This window comes from Anastrepha ludens, chromosome 2 (assembly GCF_028408465.1).
Source record: "Anastrepha ludens isolate Willacy chromosome 2, idAnaLude1.1, whole genome shotgun sequence".
Lineage (NCBI taxonomy): Eukaryota > Metazoa > Arthropoda > Insecta > Diptera > Tephritidae > Anastrepha > Anastrepha ludens.
Genome location: NC_071498.1, coordinates 115,770,413 through 115,790,462, shown reverse-complemented (window position 1 = coordinate 115,790,462; position 20,050 = coordinate 115,770,413). Strand labels below are relative to the sequence as shown.

Here is a 20,050-nt window from a genome sequence, read left to right as displayed (position 1 = left end):
TATTTCAGTATATAAGTAAGTATACGAGGAATTATTACAAATTCAATCAACGAGTTTAACTCTCATCACAAGTCATGATGCGCTGAAGAGTTTATCTCGAAATATAATAAATTTATTGAATTATTGCATTCTTCTTCTTTCTAATACTTTCAGGCAAACCAATTTAATTGGACTCAATTCCTACGCGAAAGTGTACCTGCATTGAATTAAGGTCAGCAAACAGGCCTACACTTTCTAATATGTTTAAATGCTTTCTGTTATTCACACATTTTTTTTTCTTTTTTTTTTTTAATACTGAGGTAACAACCTTCCAAAAAGGGTTAATTCACTTTAATTTCACTTTGTATAAAAAAATTAGTTTGAGCTGACCAGGGAATAACTATTAGCCTAATTATGAAACTTTCGTTCAGCGAAAATTTCGTGTAACTAATTGCAAAATCCGTGCAACTTTTTGAAAATTTCAAAGCCGATTTAATTTCATTAAAAATAATTAAACATTTATTTAACCGAGTTCGATTATAATTAGTCGTCAGAGGGCAGTATAGAACTATATGACAGGTACACTAGAGGATATCTTATATATATATAATTGGCACTTACACCCTTTTAGGGTGTTTGGCCGAAGAGGAGGACCTCCTATTTGTGGTGTGCATCTTGATGTTATTCCACAAATGGAGGGACCTACAGTTTCAAGCGGACTCCGAACGGCAGATATTTCTATGAGGAGCTTTTCATGAGAAAAATACACTCGGAGGTTTGCCATTGCCTGCCGAGGGGCGACAGCTATTAGAAAAATGTATTTCTTAATTTTGGTGTTTCACGGAGATTTGAGCCTACGTTCTCTCTGCGATTTCCGAATGGTAGTCACGCACCAACCCATTCGACTATGGCGGCCGCCATGAGACAAAATTTATTTGCTACTTCAAAAGTTACAGACAAGTTCGAAAGAGCTGTTTCCAGCTGCTGGGACAAGTTAGTGATGTGAAGAATAAAATCCGTGCACGTCGCTCAAGAACAGCCGAAAATATTGCTCTTGTAGCCGAAAGTGTTGAAGAAAGCCCAAGTTTGTCCATTTCCCGTCGTTCTTTGGAATTAGGCATTTCGCAAACGTTATTACACCGTATTTCTTAAGGCTTATAAAGTCCAGTTAACACAAGAACTCAAACCGGCCGATCATTAACAACGTCGTGTCTTTGTTGATTGGGTCGTTGACATGCATGAAAATAATCCGGAATTCCATCGAAAAATCATCTTGAGTAATGAGGCCCAATTCCACCTCGGTGGCTTCGTCAACAAGCAAAATTGTCGGATCTGGGAGTCAGAAAATTCAAGAGTTATTGTTGAAAAGCCTCTCTATCCTCAACGTGTGACTGTTTGGTGCGGTTGATGGTCCGGCGAAGTAATTGGACTTTACTTTTTCGAAAATGAAGCTGGTGCAACAGTTACGGTGAATGGATTGCGCTATCGAGAGATGATTAACGATTTTTTATGACCAGAATTGGATGGTATTGATCTGGACAACGTTTATTTTCAACAAGACGGCGCTACCTGCCACAAAAGCAACGAAACCATTGATCTTTTACGGGAATGACACCTCTTATTGGAAAATCCTTTATTTGTATCAGTAATTGTTTTTATGATTTTATGCCACCTCAAAGCTTAGAGCTCTCATTTTATATGAAATTCTGAGATATTGTAGCACAACCCATATCTGGAATCGTTCAAGGCAATTTTAAATATTCATAAGTTTTACTTTTGAGCATTTCTTATACCTTAGTCTTTAATTTGAGCTATAGAACTTGAGAAGCCGCTTAATATTTGTTTCGCAAGGGAAATTGTAAAACTGTATTAATAAAAACCCCAGTTAAAAAAGGGTTACACCAGAACCAGCGCGGAGTTACCATAAATTTGAGCTGTAAGCGCATTAGTTCTTCCTATGCAAGTAACGAAATTTCAGAATAATAAATTGCAAATGTTGAAGTTAAGAATGAGAGCATTCCTAATCGTCAGCTATCATCAATAATTTATTGCAATATGTTTAGACCCTCGCCTTACAAAAACAAGAACAGTCATTAAAAGGGACATGCGTTTTAACTCAGCCTATTTGGGAAAGCCGTTTGGCAGATGAGATGGCAAAAAGAAATTCTCATTTTAAAAGTGCAAAAAATAAGCTAAATCGAGACCGAAAAATTGTGTGAATATCGGCACCTTAATGTTTGCGGTCCACCCAGTGCACCAATACATAAGTTTGTATGAATGTACATTTGTTTGAATGTTCACGCGACTGTTGTCAAACGTGAGCGTAACGAATAAACAACGAAAAGGATACAGAAAGGCTCAGAAGCAACAGAATAGCAACGACAGCCACGGCGGCCACCACTTCGTATGACATTTGTGGTTGTGCTGCTTAGAATTGAGCCAATCACTGCTTCAGGCAAACTTATATGCTGGAAAGCAGCGCAAACAAAAAGAGCAAGGCACATTTTGGCAATGGCAATACATAGAACATATACACCAACACACGTACAATATGTACATACACACACATATATCAAACAGTAAAAAGTCTTGGTTTACTATTCGATTTGTGTTCAACTGGCGTGGAAGCCAACATAGCCGCGGGGGTAGATGAAGCTGACCGCAGTGATGAGTTTTCAATTTCCTTTTAAAATTTATGACCTTCAATGCAGCCTTTTAACCACTTGCGAATCCTTTTACCTGTATTTTCCACTTTTCTCTTTTCAAGTAGTCGTGTAGCACAAATAACTGGGCTGATAAGTAAGTAGCATTCAGTGCTTGTGTACAAGTGTGAGTATGTGAATGTACATAGTTAGCTAATGATTAAGTGTTTTTAACTACCTGTAAAGTGGTATTCCGGTGGAGTCCTTGAACCACAACAACAGCTTTACGGAATCTTGCGCCGTTGGTGGCGTTAAATCGCACAGCAAATCGACGCTTTTGCCCACCGCAGCCCAAACCACTCTGGCGGGTACTGTAAATAAAATGAAAATGAAGAAATATATAATAAGAAAATGTTGGAATGAATATTTGGAATATGGTATATCTTTATGTGGACAGCAACTTGAAATAATCTTGTTTTGTTCAACGTAACTAGTCTATATTTACAAAAAATACACCCTGCAGTCAAATCGACTGGTTCTGAACTACCTTACTGCCAGTTTTGTTTGCAGTTGATGGTGTTCGTCTTCTCTCATTTTCCTATACTAACAATAGGAAATTTTCTCATTGCAATACTCTACGGAATTATTATGAACTAGTAAGCCCATGCACCAGTGTTAACTAGTTAATGAACTACTTCATAATGGACAAGAAAAAGAACAGATGATTGACTGCATTAACAGCTAAATAAAATAAATTTCAAGGTACTTATTATTCATCAAATATTTATGAATGTTTATTTATTTTGCATGCTACCTATAGACTCCGAAATTAGTTGTCTAATTCTTTTTTATATTTGGACACAATAATTACAAAAATGTTACTCAACACGAACAAACGCTCGTACATATGAAAGAATTTGTCTCCCAGCCAACTTTAGGGAAGACGTACTAGTACAGTACCAATACTAGTCGTTTTTTTTACGGTGATGTAAAGTTTTAGCATCTTGACATTTTGACCGAAAGGGCAATTATTTTATCAGAAATATCTTGTGTAAGATGACTTTAACTAAAATTTCTGTTTTCAGGCTGCTACAGTAGAATTGAACGCTGCATTTTTTGTAGCAGATTTTTAACCCATAATTCCTACTTAACCAGGCTCCCCCCGGTTTATAAAGTCAAAAAAATCTATTTTTTTTCATTTTAGGCGATTCCTAATATATTTCAGAATATTCACACAAAGTTACAGAGCCTAATTCTCAATATTTCCGTAGAAACAAAGCCAAAGGTAGGCGAGCGTTAGGTAGTTACGCTGTGACCGGACAGCTATAGTACAAACTTTATCTTCTTTTCTCGACTTTTCATTTTTATGATTTCTTTGAATTGGCGTACATGAATGAAAAAAAACTAATGGACCTTTTGAAATGAATCATGGCTTGTTCCCTTCAGTATTAAATTCTCCTCTATTTGAACTAACAAATAGAAAAAAAAATTTTTTTCAAGATTTTTTTTACCAAGTTGAAGTGAATTTTTTGAAATTTTGTTGAAATTTTGGAATTTCTCTCAGTTTTTTTAGTTCATCTAGAATAAAAAATCATGATAATTAGAAATCCATTTGAATTTTTTGCTTTAGATAATAATTACGAGCTGTATCTTGTACGCCAGTTGGAAACTCCAGCGTTGCAGCGCTCTACTAATTTATGTGTTAAACATTTTAACATTTTTTAACTTATTTTAACCAGTACAAAAATTTTTTATACTTTTTAAATGTTCATTAAAAGATAGAAAAAACTTCGCAGTGCTAAATTAATTGTTTCCTTAAAAAAAAAAAAATCGCAAAGAGATGCAATTTTTAGACCTCATAAACCAGGCTCCCCCCTTAAGTGAGCATTTTTAACTCGTTCTCAAAACGAAATTTTTTCTAGTAGATTTTAACCCTTTAACTCCTGCTTAACTGAGTATTTTGACCCGTCCTAAAAGTAGGTTAAAAAGGGCAATTCGAAAGTTAAAATGTTCCACGAATATTTTAAGCAGACAATTTTACTGGAGGTCGCTTCAGATGACAAATTCGGAAAGGTTCGTAAGTGCACAGTTCACAACAGCTATTTATAATAATAATAATATTTCCTTGTTTATACTGTTGATTTAAAGATATACTCGGTTATTGCACAAGCAATTTAAATTACACCATTTCAAAGCTACATTTCGTACTTGCATTTATTCGGCGTTTTAGTTCGGACTTTGTTGGCCCGTACACAGCTTTAGAGTGTGTTATATACTAGGCCGGGTCGATTTGTGAGGAGGCAAAAAAATCGCCCATTGCTCTGTGAAAATCATATTCTAGGGATCAAAATAAGGAACTTTGCCGAAGGAACCATACCTCTAAAACGAATTCTGATGTCCCCCAATTTGGGTCGAACTTTTTAGTTTCTTTTCTCATGTAAAGGCCAAAAATGGTGATATTTTGAAATGATTGTATGGGGATGTATGATATGTGCCACTGGCATGGGTGGATCGGCCGTCCAAAGTTAGTGGGGGTCGGTCATACATTTTGACTCGATTAGAGCACTCTAAATGGGTCAAAGTGGGATTTTTTGGTCGACCCGAATTGGGGGACATCAAAATTCGTTTTAGGGGTATGGTACCTTCGGCAAAGTATCTTATTTTGATGCCTAGAATACGATTTTCACAGAGCAATGAGCGATTTTTAAATCGATCCGCCCTATTATATACGTCTCTGGTGTGTTCGAAGTTGGAATACGCCCTCTTTATTTAGAGACCATATTATGCTTGTCATAGGTATTAGTAGGCTTGAACGTGTCCAGAAAGCTTTTGCGCGTTGTACTTTGCGTTCTTTAAATTTCACTGATCCAATTCCATCCTAAAAAAATCGGTGCTTGCTCATAAAGCTAAAAGCACTAGATATTAGAAGGACTATTCTCTCCATCACTTTCTTTTTCGAGTTGATAAGTGGGGTCATGGATTTCCCATCATTACTCAATTTCAATATCCCTCAGCGAAGCTTATGTAATCATGATTTTTTCTGGTTAGGGATGGCAAGAACTAATTATGCTTCCAAAGCTCATATTTCTAGAACTTTGGGAGAATCTAATTCACTTTTAAATCACACCTGCCTAGATTTTTCTTCAACAAAGAACCGCTTCAAATTGGTACTGATTGAATTCTTTAACTAAATTCTTAGTTCTTCTTTGTAAGTTATAAGAAATGTTACCTTTTTCTTTCATCATTGCAATTGAAACTAGTCAATTATAAGTTTAATTTTACTTTGCTTAAATTATTTAGCATTAAGCTGTTTTTCATAGTCTGCAAGAAATACAGTATTTTTCAGACTACTAATTGATAATTGAACAAATAAATAAATATTATAAATGTGAAATAGAAAAAGATTATTTCATATGGCTACCAAACGAAAGATATTTGAGAGCTCTCAGTTAATATATATTTTTGAATAGGGCTACCAACTATTTAAAAAATCAAATACCAAAAGTATTTAATTAAATTAAATATTAATATATGAAGTACGAATAAGATATCAAATCAAATGTGAGAAGACTTATTAGTTGACATTTTTTTAAAGATTGCCACCTAACCAACATTTTTTTTTTAAATTACATGAAAATAGGAACGAAAATTGAGAAACCTTTACGAAAACCTTATTACGGATTGCCACCTATATAGAAAAAGAAATTCTAAAAATTAATTGCAAATAGTGACGAAAAGTGAGAAGGCTTTATGAGACAATCTTTCTAAGGGTTGCCACCTATCAAAAAATAAACATAAAAAATTAATTGAAAATAGAGACGAAAAGTGAGAAAGTATTATGAGACACCTTTTAAGGGTTGCCTCCATGTACAACAAGAAAATCAAATGAAAAAAAAAAGTTTACAACATATAATCAAACGATTGGCGTTCGAAAACTCTTTGATTCGGAAACTTTTAAAAAGGTTTGCAACTAGTTTTATAAAGAGGAAGCAGGGTATACGCGAGCTTGTGACTACCAACTATTGCGACGGTCCATTTCAAGTTTAATCTGTTCAATTTTAGCTGATGCTACAAGCGCAGAAAGTGGAAAGTAAATTCGATTTTACTATCGCGATTCTCTTACTTTTCTGCATTGATTTGCCTGATTTTTTTGTATCCATATTGGCGGCTAAATTGGGGAATAACCGTGTGCTTTTTGAATAAAATTTTGTTTAAAAAAATTCCCGCTTTGATTATTACTATAAATATATTATTATCAATCAATACACTTCGACTTCTTGTTGGATGCCATTATCGCGAACACCGAATTTGCTTGTGTTTTGAATTAATAGTGAAAATCGAGCTTGTACTGTACCTTAAAATTTACAGATTAGGCTTTTAGTTATATAATTGAAATACAAATAATGAAACGCATACGCAACGAAAAGTATTAAAAACAAAACGTATCATACACGTGGAAACAAAAAAAATAATAAAAGGCTGCAGAAAAATATTTAAAAATATCAAATGAGAACTGTTTAAAAAATGCTTGATAAAAACTTAACATTTTTTGTGTAACCGAATCAATTAGTTCCTTCACCCTGATCCGCAATACACGTCGCATATTGCGAGTGCAGACAATTTCCTCGAATGAGCTTCAACTTTTTCCGATTTTAAAATAACTTCTATTGAATCTCAGACTTAACTTTCAACTTATTATTGTTGAGTTTAATGCGATATTGCTGCATGGGGAATGTTTATGCTGCTACAACAACAACAACACTTTTAACATGCTTTAGTTTATTGGATTTAATAGAAAAAACAAACGATATGCAGACCATTATTTAATTTAATACTTTTGTCCAAAATTCGAGCAGAGTCCGACTACAGTTCCAATTTTGTTGTTTTAACAACTTTTTTACTGCATAAAAACGTTATTTTGAGTAATGGAAATATTTATTTAGACCTTTACATGCGCCATTTTCTGTTTTTGCACTGCAGTCTAGTTCACAAATGTCAAATATGATTGACGTACGACGTCATTTGCAAAAAGTGTAAATCTTTCGATAGGGTGATTAATTTTGCGCCACCTTATATCTTGCATATCATATATTTCAAACTCTTTGGAGACTTTTGGAATACCATCTATTTTCTTCGAAAGTTTGCACAGCACTAATGCTCCTACGAAAATGGATCCACCGCAGCTATGCACAGGAACAAGGCTTTTATGTAGTTTAAAAACGAGTGACGAAGTATATTCGCGCTACAATTATCGATTGCATACGAAAAGGCGAAAATGTGCTACTTATGCATATTCCAATTATACCTCACGAACTGCCATTCAATTTGTAGGGACTAAAGTTTACTCTCGTTCTTGCATTTGCACTTACAATAAATAAAGTCCGAGCACAGTTTTTAAATTTAGTTGACTTGTAGTGAAAAATCCCGGTTTTTCCCATACTCAAACCAAATTTGTAGTTTGCTCCAGACCTGTTACTCCGGATAGTTTGTTCATTTAGGCCCCAAATGCGAACCCGAAAAATGTTATTCGCTCGCTTGCGTTAAGATGAAAAATAAACGCAGAATAATTTTGTTTCATATTTTTTAATTGGCTGTTTTTACTTTATTCATTGAGGCGTAGCAATGGAAAAACGCATTTTTTGTTCGTACACCTCCAATTGGTCGTTTAGCAACTAGTACAATTGCAGTCACTTGCGAACTAGTTTTACTTTTCATACCAAATACCAATTTATGAAGTTGATTGTTTGCTAAGTAGTTTGGCATTCACCACAGGCTTTGTGCTTGCTTGCATTTGTTTAAATGTGAGGCTGTGTATGCTTGTGTGTGTATGCTTACAACTACAATACCGCAATAAATATACTCATTGCTACTTAGTACAAACGTTTATTCGGTTTCCTTAACGAACTGCAGAAACTATTTCCTATTTGAACTTCCTTTTTCTTTTCACTATTTCTTCCTTATTTGCACCCACGCCCACGCCCACGCTCGCGTCCATGTCCATGACCATACCCATTCCACCTCGGACTTAATCTTTATTGTTCTGCTGCTAGAGCTGCTGGGGCTGTTCCTGCTCCATTCCTGCCTGCGCGGCTGTACTGTTGTTGAAGGGCAATAATTTTGCGCTATTGATTGCTTGTATATATTTTTCTACAACTTCCGTTCTGTTTCATTGATTTCATACTACCCTCCTTTGCGGCAACATATCTACTTTTTGAAGCACGCTTGAGTGAATGCAATTATGTACTGCTGCCTTTCTTTCCTTTCCAAGTCACTCTCTTCCCTTCTGCCCCTGCCTACTTATACATTGCGCCCCTCTTGTTGGCGCTCTGCTCCAGTGCATGGCCAGTCGACCATACAAGTCTTTACTTCTTTCTGTTTTTTTGTTTTTTTTGATTCAGCGTTATCGCCTTTTTTGTTTTGTTGTTATTTTTATGTTTTCCTTTTTGTGCTTGGAACAATTCGTTTGCTACTTAGCAGAAATTTCTTTTGGTGAATGGATTTTTATAGCCTTAGATTGTTGTATTTACGAGTTTGGCGTGAATTTGTGTGGCAGCCTACGAACCGGCACATGTGGTTATCGCCATCCATCCCAACATCCTTGCGCGCTGGTGGCTAAGGTGCCAAATTTCTCTCCATCTGGGATTGTCTGGAATTTTCAGTAAACTACTTTGTTCCATTATAAATATTGAGCTTCATTTTAAGGTAGAATATACACATTTTCAATTAAGTTAAAGTGCACTGTTTCTCCAGATGCCGGATAATTGACTGATTTCGGTTTTATTGATCTGCAGATCCACGAATTGAAGTTTTCGAATTTGCAAGAGAAATGTATAAAATAGTGTTTTATCATTTCTAAAGAAAAATTGTATGGACTAGAATGAAATAATATAGCGTAGAGGTTAAATTGGAACTTAACGAAATAGGCTCATCAACGTTCCTCGTAAATACGCGGTAATGACGCAGTGCTACTATGGGCGGAGGTGTATATTCCGAGCAACTGAGGATCTTCTGCAGTTTTCGGCTTCCCGACTACTGTAGTGTATTTCAGGCTGAACTGATGGCAATAATGAAAGCCGGGACACTGGTACAGTGTAATGCGATACCTCGATATGATATCCACGTTGCGATAAAATCCCTCACAAAACAGTCGCCAACCTCCTAGGTAATGAAATGCCCAGCTTCTCTTAACGAAATGGCTGAGGTATACCCTTGTAAACATGTAAACTACGTATCCACGATAAGATTGTAAGAGTAGCGAATGAAAGATGGTGTGATGAAACCACTTGCAACCGACTCTCAATGCCAAACGCACGGAACTAAGAAGAGATAAGCACAGTCTTAACTCACTGATTTCGGTTAGTACGGGGCACTGCCTAATCGATAGGTACGCCTAGAGAATGGATGTGCAAACACATTACTTCTGTAGAAGTTGTCTAGACGAGGAAGAGAAAGAGACGATCTCGCACCTTCTGTGTCACTGTCCTGCTCTATCCAGATGTAGATTCGCCATTTTGGGTAAACCATCCTATAATGAATTGGAAGATCTCGGTTCTGTCGAAATTAACGATCTTACAAAATTTTTGAAAAGTACACATTGGTTTTAGGAGGGACAAGGGCAAGTTCCCCACGCAACATCACAATGGGCCATAAGCCTGAGTGTGTCCCACAGTGGATAACCGCTTCACCCTAACCTAACCTACTACGGAATAGGAGGAAATGGCATAAGCGATACTTGAGGAGAACATTATAATTTTTTCTGCAATTCTAATTAAACATTTTTTTGTTTTAAGGTTAGGTTCGGTTTGATAGTCGATGATATTTTGTTAGCTCGGCTGCTCCAAAACTGTTCACCTCAAAAGAGCTACCAAATATTTCCGTCGAAACTTAAACCGACATCTGGATCTATTGTTTTTTGTGTTCCACTCACAAATACTATAATTTTTTTTTTATTAAAAAACCAGACTTACGAAATTGAAATAAAATATACCCGCAACCTTTTTTTTTATATGTATCTTGGCCTCAATGGGAAACTATTAGCGATATCGAAGTGGAATTCGTAATTGTGAAATTCTGGGCTATGCCCAAAGTAATTTCTTGAAGCTGTTACGCCCTAGAATAGGAGTTAATATATACCTTTCACCTTTCTCTTCATATCACTTAACATGTCAGAGGCAGAATGAAATCGTAAGGCGTTACAGCTTAAAAGACTGCAGAAAAGATTAAAAAACCCTTTGACGAATTGGCCTTTTAATACGATTTCTATAAGTATCTTGACTCCAACGCCACTTAATGCATCCGAACAATAAGTTTAAGAAATAAAAATGCACGTATTTTAGCGAATACCTGTATTAATATTTTTTTCATTTTATGTTTGCTCAAAGTTCACAGTTCTCATTTCATAGGAAACTCTGGGACATTATGACAAAACTCATATCAGAAACTACTTAGTGCTATTTAAAATATTTATAAATCTTATTTTAAAATATCATATTACTCATACTGTACTGCTACCTTTAATTTGAGCCATAGCTATAAGCAAAACTGCAAACATTTTGCTATTTTGGTGTAGGGTAGATTTATTTTATTGGACTGGGTTAACATGTGCAACACTATTTTTTATTCTCTTTCTTTTTTCTTTATGTATTACAATAATAAAAAAAGTTATTATTATTATTATTTATTAGATATATCAAAATGCTTATATCTAAATATAAAGGAGTACTAGCTGCCAGGGCTTACGACTCTTTCTTTAAGAATATAATACCTGAGTTGATTTAGTTCTAATTATGGAGTTTAAATAATCTTTATTGACTTACATTGTTTCAGAAAGTTATAAATTTTATGAATGTTTTCAGAGGAAGTTTTTTCAAGAAGTGCGGAGGGTTTAATGTCGCCAAATATTTTCATCCTGTGGCTTCGGAGACTGTGGCATTCATCTAGTAAGTGGTCGACCGTGGAAAGTGATCCACACCAAGGACATGTGTTTTTGGGTTTCCCTGTGAGGAGGTGTTCGTGTGTCAAGAGGATGTGCCCAATGCGTAACCGTATAAATGTAGTGGTTTGGCTCCGAGTGTTATTATTTGGAAAGTGGGGCTTTTGTCCTGATGGGTTAAATTTGCTGTACCAGGATGAAAATTCTTTCGAATTCTTATCTTTCTCACTTTGAATATATGCTGCAACCGTCCTAATCGAATCGTGTTTTTCAAGTGTTGCAAAAGTAAGGCAGGGTTGGAGATGGATTTGTTTGGCGGCCGCATCTGCTGCCTCGTTACCTGGGATCCCAACATGACCCGGGACCCATAATAAGTTGATCTTTTTATGATGAGTATTTAGTGCTGCTTTAATATTTTTAATTAGACTACTGGAGGTGTTTACGCTTTGGAGTCCACTCAAGCATGATAAACTGTCTGTGCATATACGAAAAAAACGTTAATGTTCGGCACGTGGTATTTATTAAGCTATTAGCTTATTTTCTATGTGAAACTTAGGCAGCGCATTTATATTCAGTAGAAGTCAATCATATTTGGCACTTGTAAACTAAACAGCTGCAGCATACAACCGGTCAAGCAACGGAGCTTCAAAGTAGAGATTTCTATCACTCAAAATCATCTATTTTTTGTTTAAGAAAAAACGTTATCCAAAAACAAACTGGGTTGCAATTAATGATTAATTTTGCGCCACGGTGTATATGTAATTTGTGCTTGCACTCTTTCTGGGTGTTTGTATATTTTGATATTTTTCTACAAATGGAGGGAAATATGCTAAGCTCGTTTTTTTTGACCAAAATGAAGCTATTAGCTTGCGATGCTCCAAAAAAATACGCATATTATAAATCAATTTTCGCAGCTACGAAATACCTACCTTAAATTTTGTTTGCCTCGAACACTATTAATTCATATTATTATTACTTTATATCAGATGCTCTCTGAGATCTCCTAGAAGAAAAAGTTATTAAAGAAATCGTTTTTAACGACTTTTTCAATTATCAAAGAAGTCGAACAATTCTCGAACAACTAAGCAATACTCTGTGTTTTTTTATTTACGTACGCATTCACATCTAGCAAAAATTCCAGTGGGTGCTTTGAAGTCTAAAAAATGTGACGGCGACTGAATCAATGCGATAAAGCGAGTGATCTATGGATATACAAAAGGGAACACTAAAAAAAGTAATATACTTACACATACATACACACATATGTATAAATCCCTTGGCATGGCATGCGTCCCCCCACTCAGCCCAGTTCAATTTAAGTTGAAAATATTAAAGCCGTATGGAAAATATTTTAGAAATCTAATTTAATTTCAAGCTATACTAAAAGTGGTACGCGTGCACACACAAATACATGCATACATGCCTCCACCTACACACAAAACACCTCATTCCTATGACACAGATACCATTTTCTCCAGCCGCAAACTTAAGGAAAAATCATTTTCAATTAACGCAAATCGTTGCTTTTCAAATTTTCAGTGACAAGATAGACGACGACGTCCTTCACAGCAGATGGAAACATACAATAGAAATAAATGCACAAAATGGCAACAACAACAACGGTAACAAAAAAAAAAAGACATAAAATGACAGTGGACCAATATTTTTTCATGTTTTAATTTATGAAAATTTGAATTGTAAAAAGCTTTCGAAGCATCACAGCGTCGCGTCGTGTCACATTTTCCCCCCCAACACACAAACGCACTCACACACATACACATAACACCATACCTTCAGCTCGAAAAAACACCCCGAATTGCTCATTTAAACAAATTGCGCTTGAGGTATTGTCATAATCACTTTTTTCTAGGTTGATTCAACAGTCAGTTGTAGTCAAGTCAAAAAGAGTCGGTTTCAAATGTGTATTTGCGTGGGGAATGTTAATGGCAATCTAAGGGGCTTAAGGCTGTCGAAAGCCCAAGGCCACGATTTGCACAAAAAGTTTGAAGAGAGTTGTGCTGTGGTTGATGATTTGCATTGTATTTCGGTCTAACATTCACAGCTGTGACTAATAAAAAAGGAAATAAACTTTACCGAAGATCGTCTCGTGTGCTTCAGGAAGATATTGGATCCCACGGATCAATGTAGAGCGTTAAGCGCAATGTGTTGGAAGTAAGACGAGTTTAAGTGCGGTTTGTATCGCAAGTGCTGAACTTTTTGCAAAAATAGAGCAGCTTAGCTTTCATTACAGAAATATAATCTTTGAGCAATACAATCATTTCATCTGAAGGGATATGAGTGTGTGGCATGAGGAGTGGCAATTAATATCCAGGAATCTAGTTGTGATTCGGGAGCTGGTTCTTCACACATACTTATGTTTAAAAACAAGCCACCTTCCTTTAGTCCCATTCGACGTTCGACTGGCATACCGACACGAATGCCGACCGTTTGCTCGCCCTCAAATTACATTTGATCTGCCTCTGAGAAAGCACAGCTCACATTTTGCGAGTGCAAATTAAACGCGTAGACTCATTTCTTATTCATTCTACAAGAGTTTTCTGGCGAAAGAAGGTATTCCAATATGTATGCAGTCAATCTGTGTCGCCGAATCGGCCTTTGTGGCTTTTTATTATTTGCCACAAATATTCGGATTTCAAGGAAGCTCATCATGGCTATGTGTAAGAGCTCAAGAAAGTTACGAACGCGATGCGAAATATGCTAACTTCGGGAAAGTACTAATTGACAATCGGGGGAGTAAGGCCTGAATTGTGTAGAAATAGTTGTTTTCTTTCGCATAACAGCAATGGGCCTGCTGACATATTTCATCCTTTAGGTGACTATTTGTAGCAAAAATAAATTGAATACTGATTCACAAGTTCAACTGGCATCACCCTGGGCAACTTTGTCCTGTTTCCAGAACTCAAATCAGCACTTTAGCGCGAGTGATTTGAGATGATTCAAGCGACAAAGGTGAATTTACAGAAGGAGCTGAGGATGATTCCAAAATAAGCAAAGAGTTTTAAAGATTGGAAAAACTGTAACTGGTAAGTAATTAAAAACTAAAGTATCTGGAGTATTTCTACAGCACTTTACATTAGTTGAAAGCATATGTCGAAAGGCAAAATTGTACCCCAGATCTTCGAAAAGAAATCTTAGAGCAGCAAACGACCGGATCATCCTACTGTGCTTTTTCAACGAAATTAAACGTTTCAAAAACTATGGTTTTTAATGCTTTGAAATATTTTACTGTGTATAAAACAGAAGAAAACGTTTCGAGCAAAGCAAAGTTCTCAATGTCGAAACAGAATCCCAGGAAGAGTGCTACTGCCATCCATTGAGGAATTTTTCTTGACTTGGAAAAACCAATAAGGAAAAGATCAGTTACGCTTCGATTGGCCGAAGCAGGCCTTCACTGTAGATTGGCACGGAAGAAGCCATTGGCAACAGCATCGCAGTGCCAACGCCGAATTTGAGAACATATCCTGCACCCAAAATTAGTGGCGTTATATTTTATTCAGCGACGAAACGTAAATAAATAGAGTTGGTGTATGTGGTAGGAAGCACGTGCGGTAGCCAAAACGAGCAGCAACCGATCCCAAGTTCATCTCTCCAATTATAAAGCACGCGAGAGACTCAATAATGGTTTCGGTCTGCTTTTCGTTGAACGGTGTCTTGGAAAATTCATCCTATTGAAGGCAATATGGATGCGGTTAAGTAAATTTAGAAAATTCCGCAGAGAATTTACCACTGATTTGTAAACTTCAACAAGACAAAGACTAGTAGCACACTTTTCGTGTGGCAAAAAAGTTTTTCGCAGGTGTTCTAAATTACATATCTTCGAGTGCCGACTTAAACCCCATAAAACATCTTTAGAACGACGTAAAAAATGTACTCAGTATGCAGAATATCACAAATTTGCATCAGTTATTTGAAAAGGTCAACAAAAAACAAAGACGTTCGTTCATTCCTGTTGAACGTCGTAGAGGTGTAATAATGGCAATGCAAACGCATTGGGCAGCAGTACCAACACAAAACGGATTTTTAACAAAGTATTAATATATATTTTCTTGAAGCAGATCTCCCCTTTCTTCTTTGTTCTTCGCACTGATCTCTCCATCCGCAAACTGTGTTTTGTGGGTTGTGCTAGGGCTATCTTTCCGAGCAGGCAAGCCTGGAAGGAGGAGAGAGTCGGCACGGATATAGGTACCTCTGTTTTCGCTGACGGATCCAAAATGGAATCTGGAGTGGGAGCGGGGGTTTTCTCTAAATCAGCCAGCATTGCGGTCTCCTTTAAACTGCCGGAAACGAGCAGCGTTTTTCAAGCAGAGGTCTTCGCGATACTGCAAGCATGCAAAATGCTTCGGGATCGCTGTTGGGAGGAAGACATTAATATTTTTTCCGATAGTCAAGCAGCTATCAAGTCCCTGTAGTCGCCTTATTGCAGCTCTCTTCTGGTGAACTCCTGTAAGGAGGAACTCAAATGCCGCGATCGAGCAGGAAACATCTCCCTTATCTGGTTCTTGGGCACAGGAATATAGAGGGAAATGAAATTGCCGACGAGCTTGCCAGGAAGGGGTCGACAGAACCGGTTTCAGCTGTCCCCTCGCAGACATCGGTGTCTCTTTGTCCGTTGTTAAAGGGAAACTACGCAATTTCTTTCTAGGAAAAGCGCAAGACAGATAGAGGTCTGTCTCATCGTGCGCTATTTCGAAAACACTATGATCCCAATACGATAGAAATAGAACGCTTAAGGTGATGGGAATCCCCTGCCATTTAATTTCCAAACTCATTGCGGTGTTCACTGGTCACTGGGTAATCGGTACTCATGCGGAGAAGCTTGGAATTCCGTTGAACCCCTATTGCAGAAGCTGTGGGGATCTTACAGAGAAAGATACTGTTGAACATTTTCTCTGCAAATGTCCGGCTCTGGCGGCTAGGCGCTTGAGATTCCTTAGCGTTCCCTTTGGGGATGACTTTAAGAAATTCTGCCACCTAGATCCTTTTGCTCTCCTCCAGTACATCAACAGCACTGGATGGCTGTAGAAGGTTTTCTCTTCCCATAACTTTTTTTTGCACAGGTAATGGTCCACATTATGGTATCAAAACAGCACGTAAGTGCTACTTGAAGTGTGTCTGTGGTACTCTTGCCATTTTACCTTCCTACCTATTAATATACAATTTCCCTTCGTCTGCATTTTTTATGATTATACTATTATTTCGCTTCCTTCTTAAGTATTCTCGAATTGTATTAACTTTTGTATATGAAGAAAACAATTTATGTTTTTTATATAAAAAAAAAAGGTTTGAAAAAATTTTCAAATCTGTAAACTAAAGCCCGATATACAAAACATTTAAGGGATTTTTATTGAAACAAGTCTCGAATGCAGAGAACTGCGTATCGTTCTTAAGTATTTTTCAACGACTGCATACTCCTATATGTATGTGCAGGAAATATTGAACGTTCTTTCAGTTTATTGACAAATTCCCGGCACTTTTTGAACAGGAGTTATGTACATAAAAATCCAAGAGCAATGACGTTGTTGGTTCTGACTGAACACACTAAACGTAATATTCTTATTTTCCCCCCCAATCCATACACATTTGACAATTTATTCGGCTCTTTGACGGCCCTTTGCTATTTTTAACTGCTGATGGCAAGCAACAAAAACGAAAATCTTTCGAAATGATTTAGTTCTTTTTTATGATTGCTTTTGAAATACTAAAATACATAATTTTCTAAAAATATGCTGACGGCACACCCCAAGGCGGATATCAAACTATGAATGCTGCCGCATTTACTTGCAGGTATGTTTGTATGTTTGTGCGTGTGTATGTACATGTACATATAGGTGGAGCGGAGTGGAGCGTGTCCGTGTTGACAGTTGCACTGTTGTGCCACGCATTTAGCTGCCACAACTAGAATGGCTCCGTGCAACTATTCAACGTGCATTAAGGTTATAATTGAAGAGAATGAATGGCATAGCTGGTCGTGCTTTTGTTCTTACAACCAAAGTGCCCCTGCGCTAAGAGAAAGGGTAAGTGAAATGCATTTCTAGTTGCTTAAGCAATTTCAGCTGCAAAATTTACAACTTAAATGTTGGAGTTGCTTAGATATATAGATATACATATATGTATATATGTACGTATATACTTATATGTATGTATCTATCTTGCTTTTTTGTTTTTATTTTGTTTATATTGAATTTGTCAATTAAGGTATTAAGTGGGGTATCGACACAAATGCTGCTGTTGAAAGGTTCCTCTTTTACCTCCTTGCGATTAAAGAAAATTGATGAGTGAAAGCACTGGCACTTTCATATTTTTCGTGTCAATCCATTTGATGCGGTGGATATGGCGGAATTGTTTATTTATTATGCGTTGTTTACGATTGCGGTGCTAATGAGGGGCAAAGGCGAGAACTGAGTTTGAATATAAAGTGAATGTATTTTTATATTTTTTTCGAATGCACTACAAGGAAGGGTGAACATGTAGCTTTCACCACCTATTGAACTGCACTCCCAACCTTTATGACTCTATTTTTCTTAATGAACTCTGCTTTTCTAAAGTGATAATTACACTTTAATTTTGAATTAACTTCCTGTATTTTTTCAATTTATTTATTTTTTTTTTCACTTTTTCCTTTTGATTTAATTCCTAAATTTGATTTTCTGATAAGGAGTGGGCGATGTGCACTTGAAGTAAATACCTAATAGTGTTTACCCAGTTCCGTTAACAACAAAAAGCGTTACAAAATTATTGTAATTATATTGTTAAACATGAAACGACGGGACGCATGGAGACTAACGGCAGTCATAACTGGCTTTTGGTCTGTGAGAGAACAAGCAGCCAATATGGGCATCCCTCACAACACATACAGTCGTAGTTGTAAACAACCGGAGAAAAAGGAAACAATTTTCCATTTCCTCTGCGAATACCCTGCCCTATAGAAGGACAGAATGTTAACCCTGGGTAAACCGCTGCTCGAGAATCTGGAACAGCTGTCTGGCTTAGATGTTAACAACCTGATAAGGTTCCTGAACCGCACAGACTGGATATAATCATGCTGTAAATAACTGACAAACAAGTTGGTAACGAGAATGTGGCAACAAAATGGTGCGGAAGCGCTAGTTGGATTCTGGAAGAATCACCACTTAAGTCAACCAACCAACCAATGACGGCAGCTATGTCCCGTACTAGAAAACAAAAATAAGAAAAATTTGACAAAATGGCGCGGTTTTGAATTTGACATTCCAAAAATTGGGGGTTTTTTCAGTTTTTGTATAACAAAAAAAACGAAATAATTGAAATAATAATATGATTCCAGTACGGGCGATAGCCATTCATGTTGTGAACAACATATTAAAACTTCAGAGGATTCTGTTGAATAGCTTTTTTTTTTTTTTGACCAGGTCGAGTTTTAATTTTAAAGTGACGAATCTGATTCTACCTGCTAAAACGGCTGTAGAATCGAAAGTACTGGGAATATCCGTCTAAAAATTTGGCAGTATATTCTTAAAAGTCTATACTTTAGAAATATCAAACAAAACAAAAAACGATTTTTTGAAAATTTGTTACTTGTAAAGTGCTTTTCAATTGGCGCGGGTCGATTTTGGCGCCCTGTGGCAGCCATTTTGTTTCGGTGACATCTGTCAGATCTTTTGTTTATTATTCAGTTGCTTATGCCAAATCATCATGGCAAGTTACACGATTGAACAGCAAGCTCAAATGATAAAACTTTATTATCCAAATGAGTGTTCATTAACGCAAACGTTGCGCGCATTGCGCCCATTTTTCGGTAGACGTGGTGGCCCTTCCAATTTCTTATGGCCCATATTGAACCATATGGACCTAGACGACATGTGGTGCGAGCAGGACGGCGCTACGTGCCACACAGCAAACGCCATTTTATTCCATTTCAACATCTACCCGCCCTTATTGAAAACCCCTTTACAACATGAGTGTTTTTTCCATACAAGCACTAAATGCATTGTAAAACATTATTTTAAATCGCTGTTTTTAGTTTGTCAAAACAACATTTTTTGACATTTTATTTAGTTTTTAACATTCCATTTTCATACTCAGCTGCCGGAGAGAGGATCCGAATACTTTAACAAAATGCATGGAGAAAATAAATGATCTAATGAATATATCCGTCAGTGCATAAATCGTAGTGGGTTGTGAAAAAATACCACGAATTATTTTTCAACATTTTATTCAGACTCACACCCGCCGCACTCAAGTATACCTGTGTTTAAAATAATAGGAGCGAGATGAATTAAAAAGTTCCAAATATATAAGTTTTTGTACTTAATGGAGTCCTCTTATCAGTCGGCTTCAAAAAATCGATTTTTGTTTTCTCACTGCAATCGATAGATATATTATAGGAGAATATGCCCTCAAAATTTTATAGCGGAATTCAAAGTGATTTCGGAGTTACAGGCCTGTGTACCGTCCCTCGTGTGAGTTACCATCTGAAAGCTTTGAAACACCTTTTCTC

At 36.7% G+C, this 20,050-nt stretch overlaps 1 protein-coding gene across 1 annotated transcript in view; it reads right to left on the bottom strand.

Moving 5' to 3' along the window:
- LOC128871903 (hemicentin-1) overlaps positions 1–20,050 on the bottom strand; it is a 334,429-nt gene that overhangs the window by 297,996 nt on the left and 16,383 nt on the right. The window contains exon 2 of the mRNA XM_054114067.1: positions 2,860–2,992. Coding sequence (XP_053970042.1) covers positions 2,860–2,992 — 133 coding nt within the window. The remainder of the gene's footprint in view (positions 1–2,859; positions 2,993–20,050) is intronic.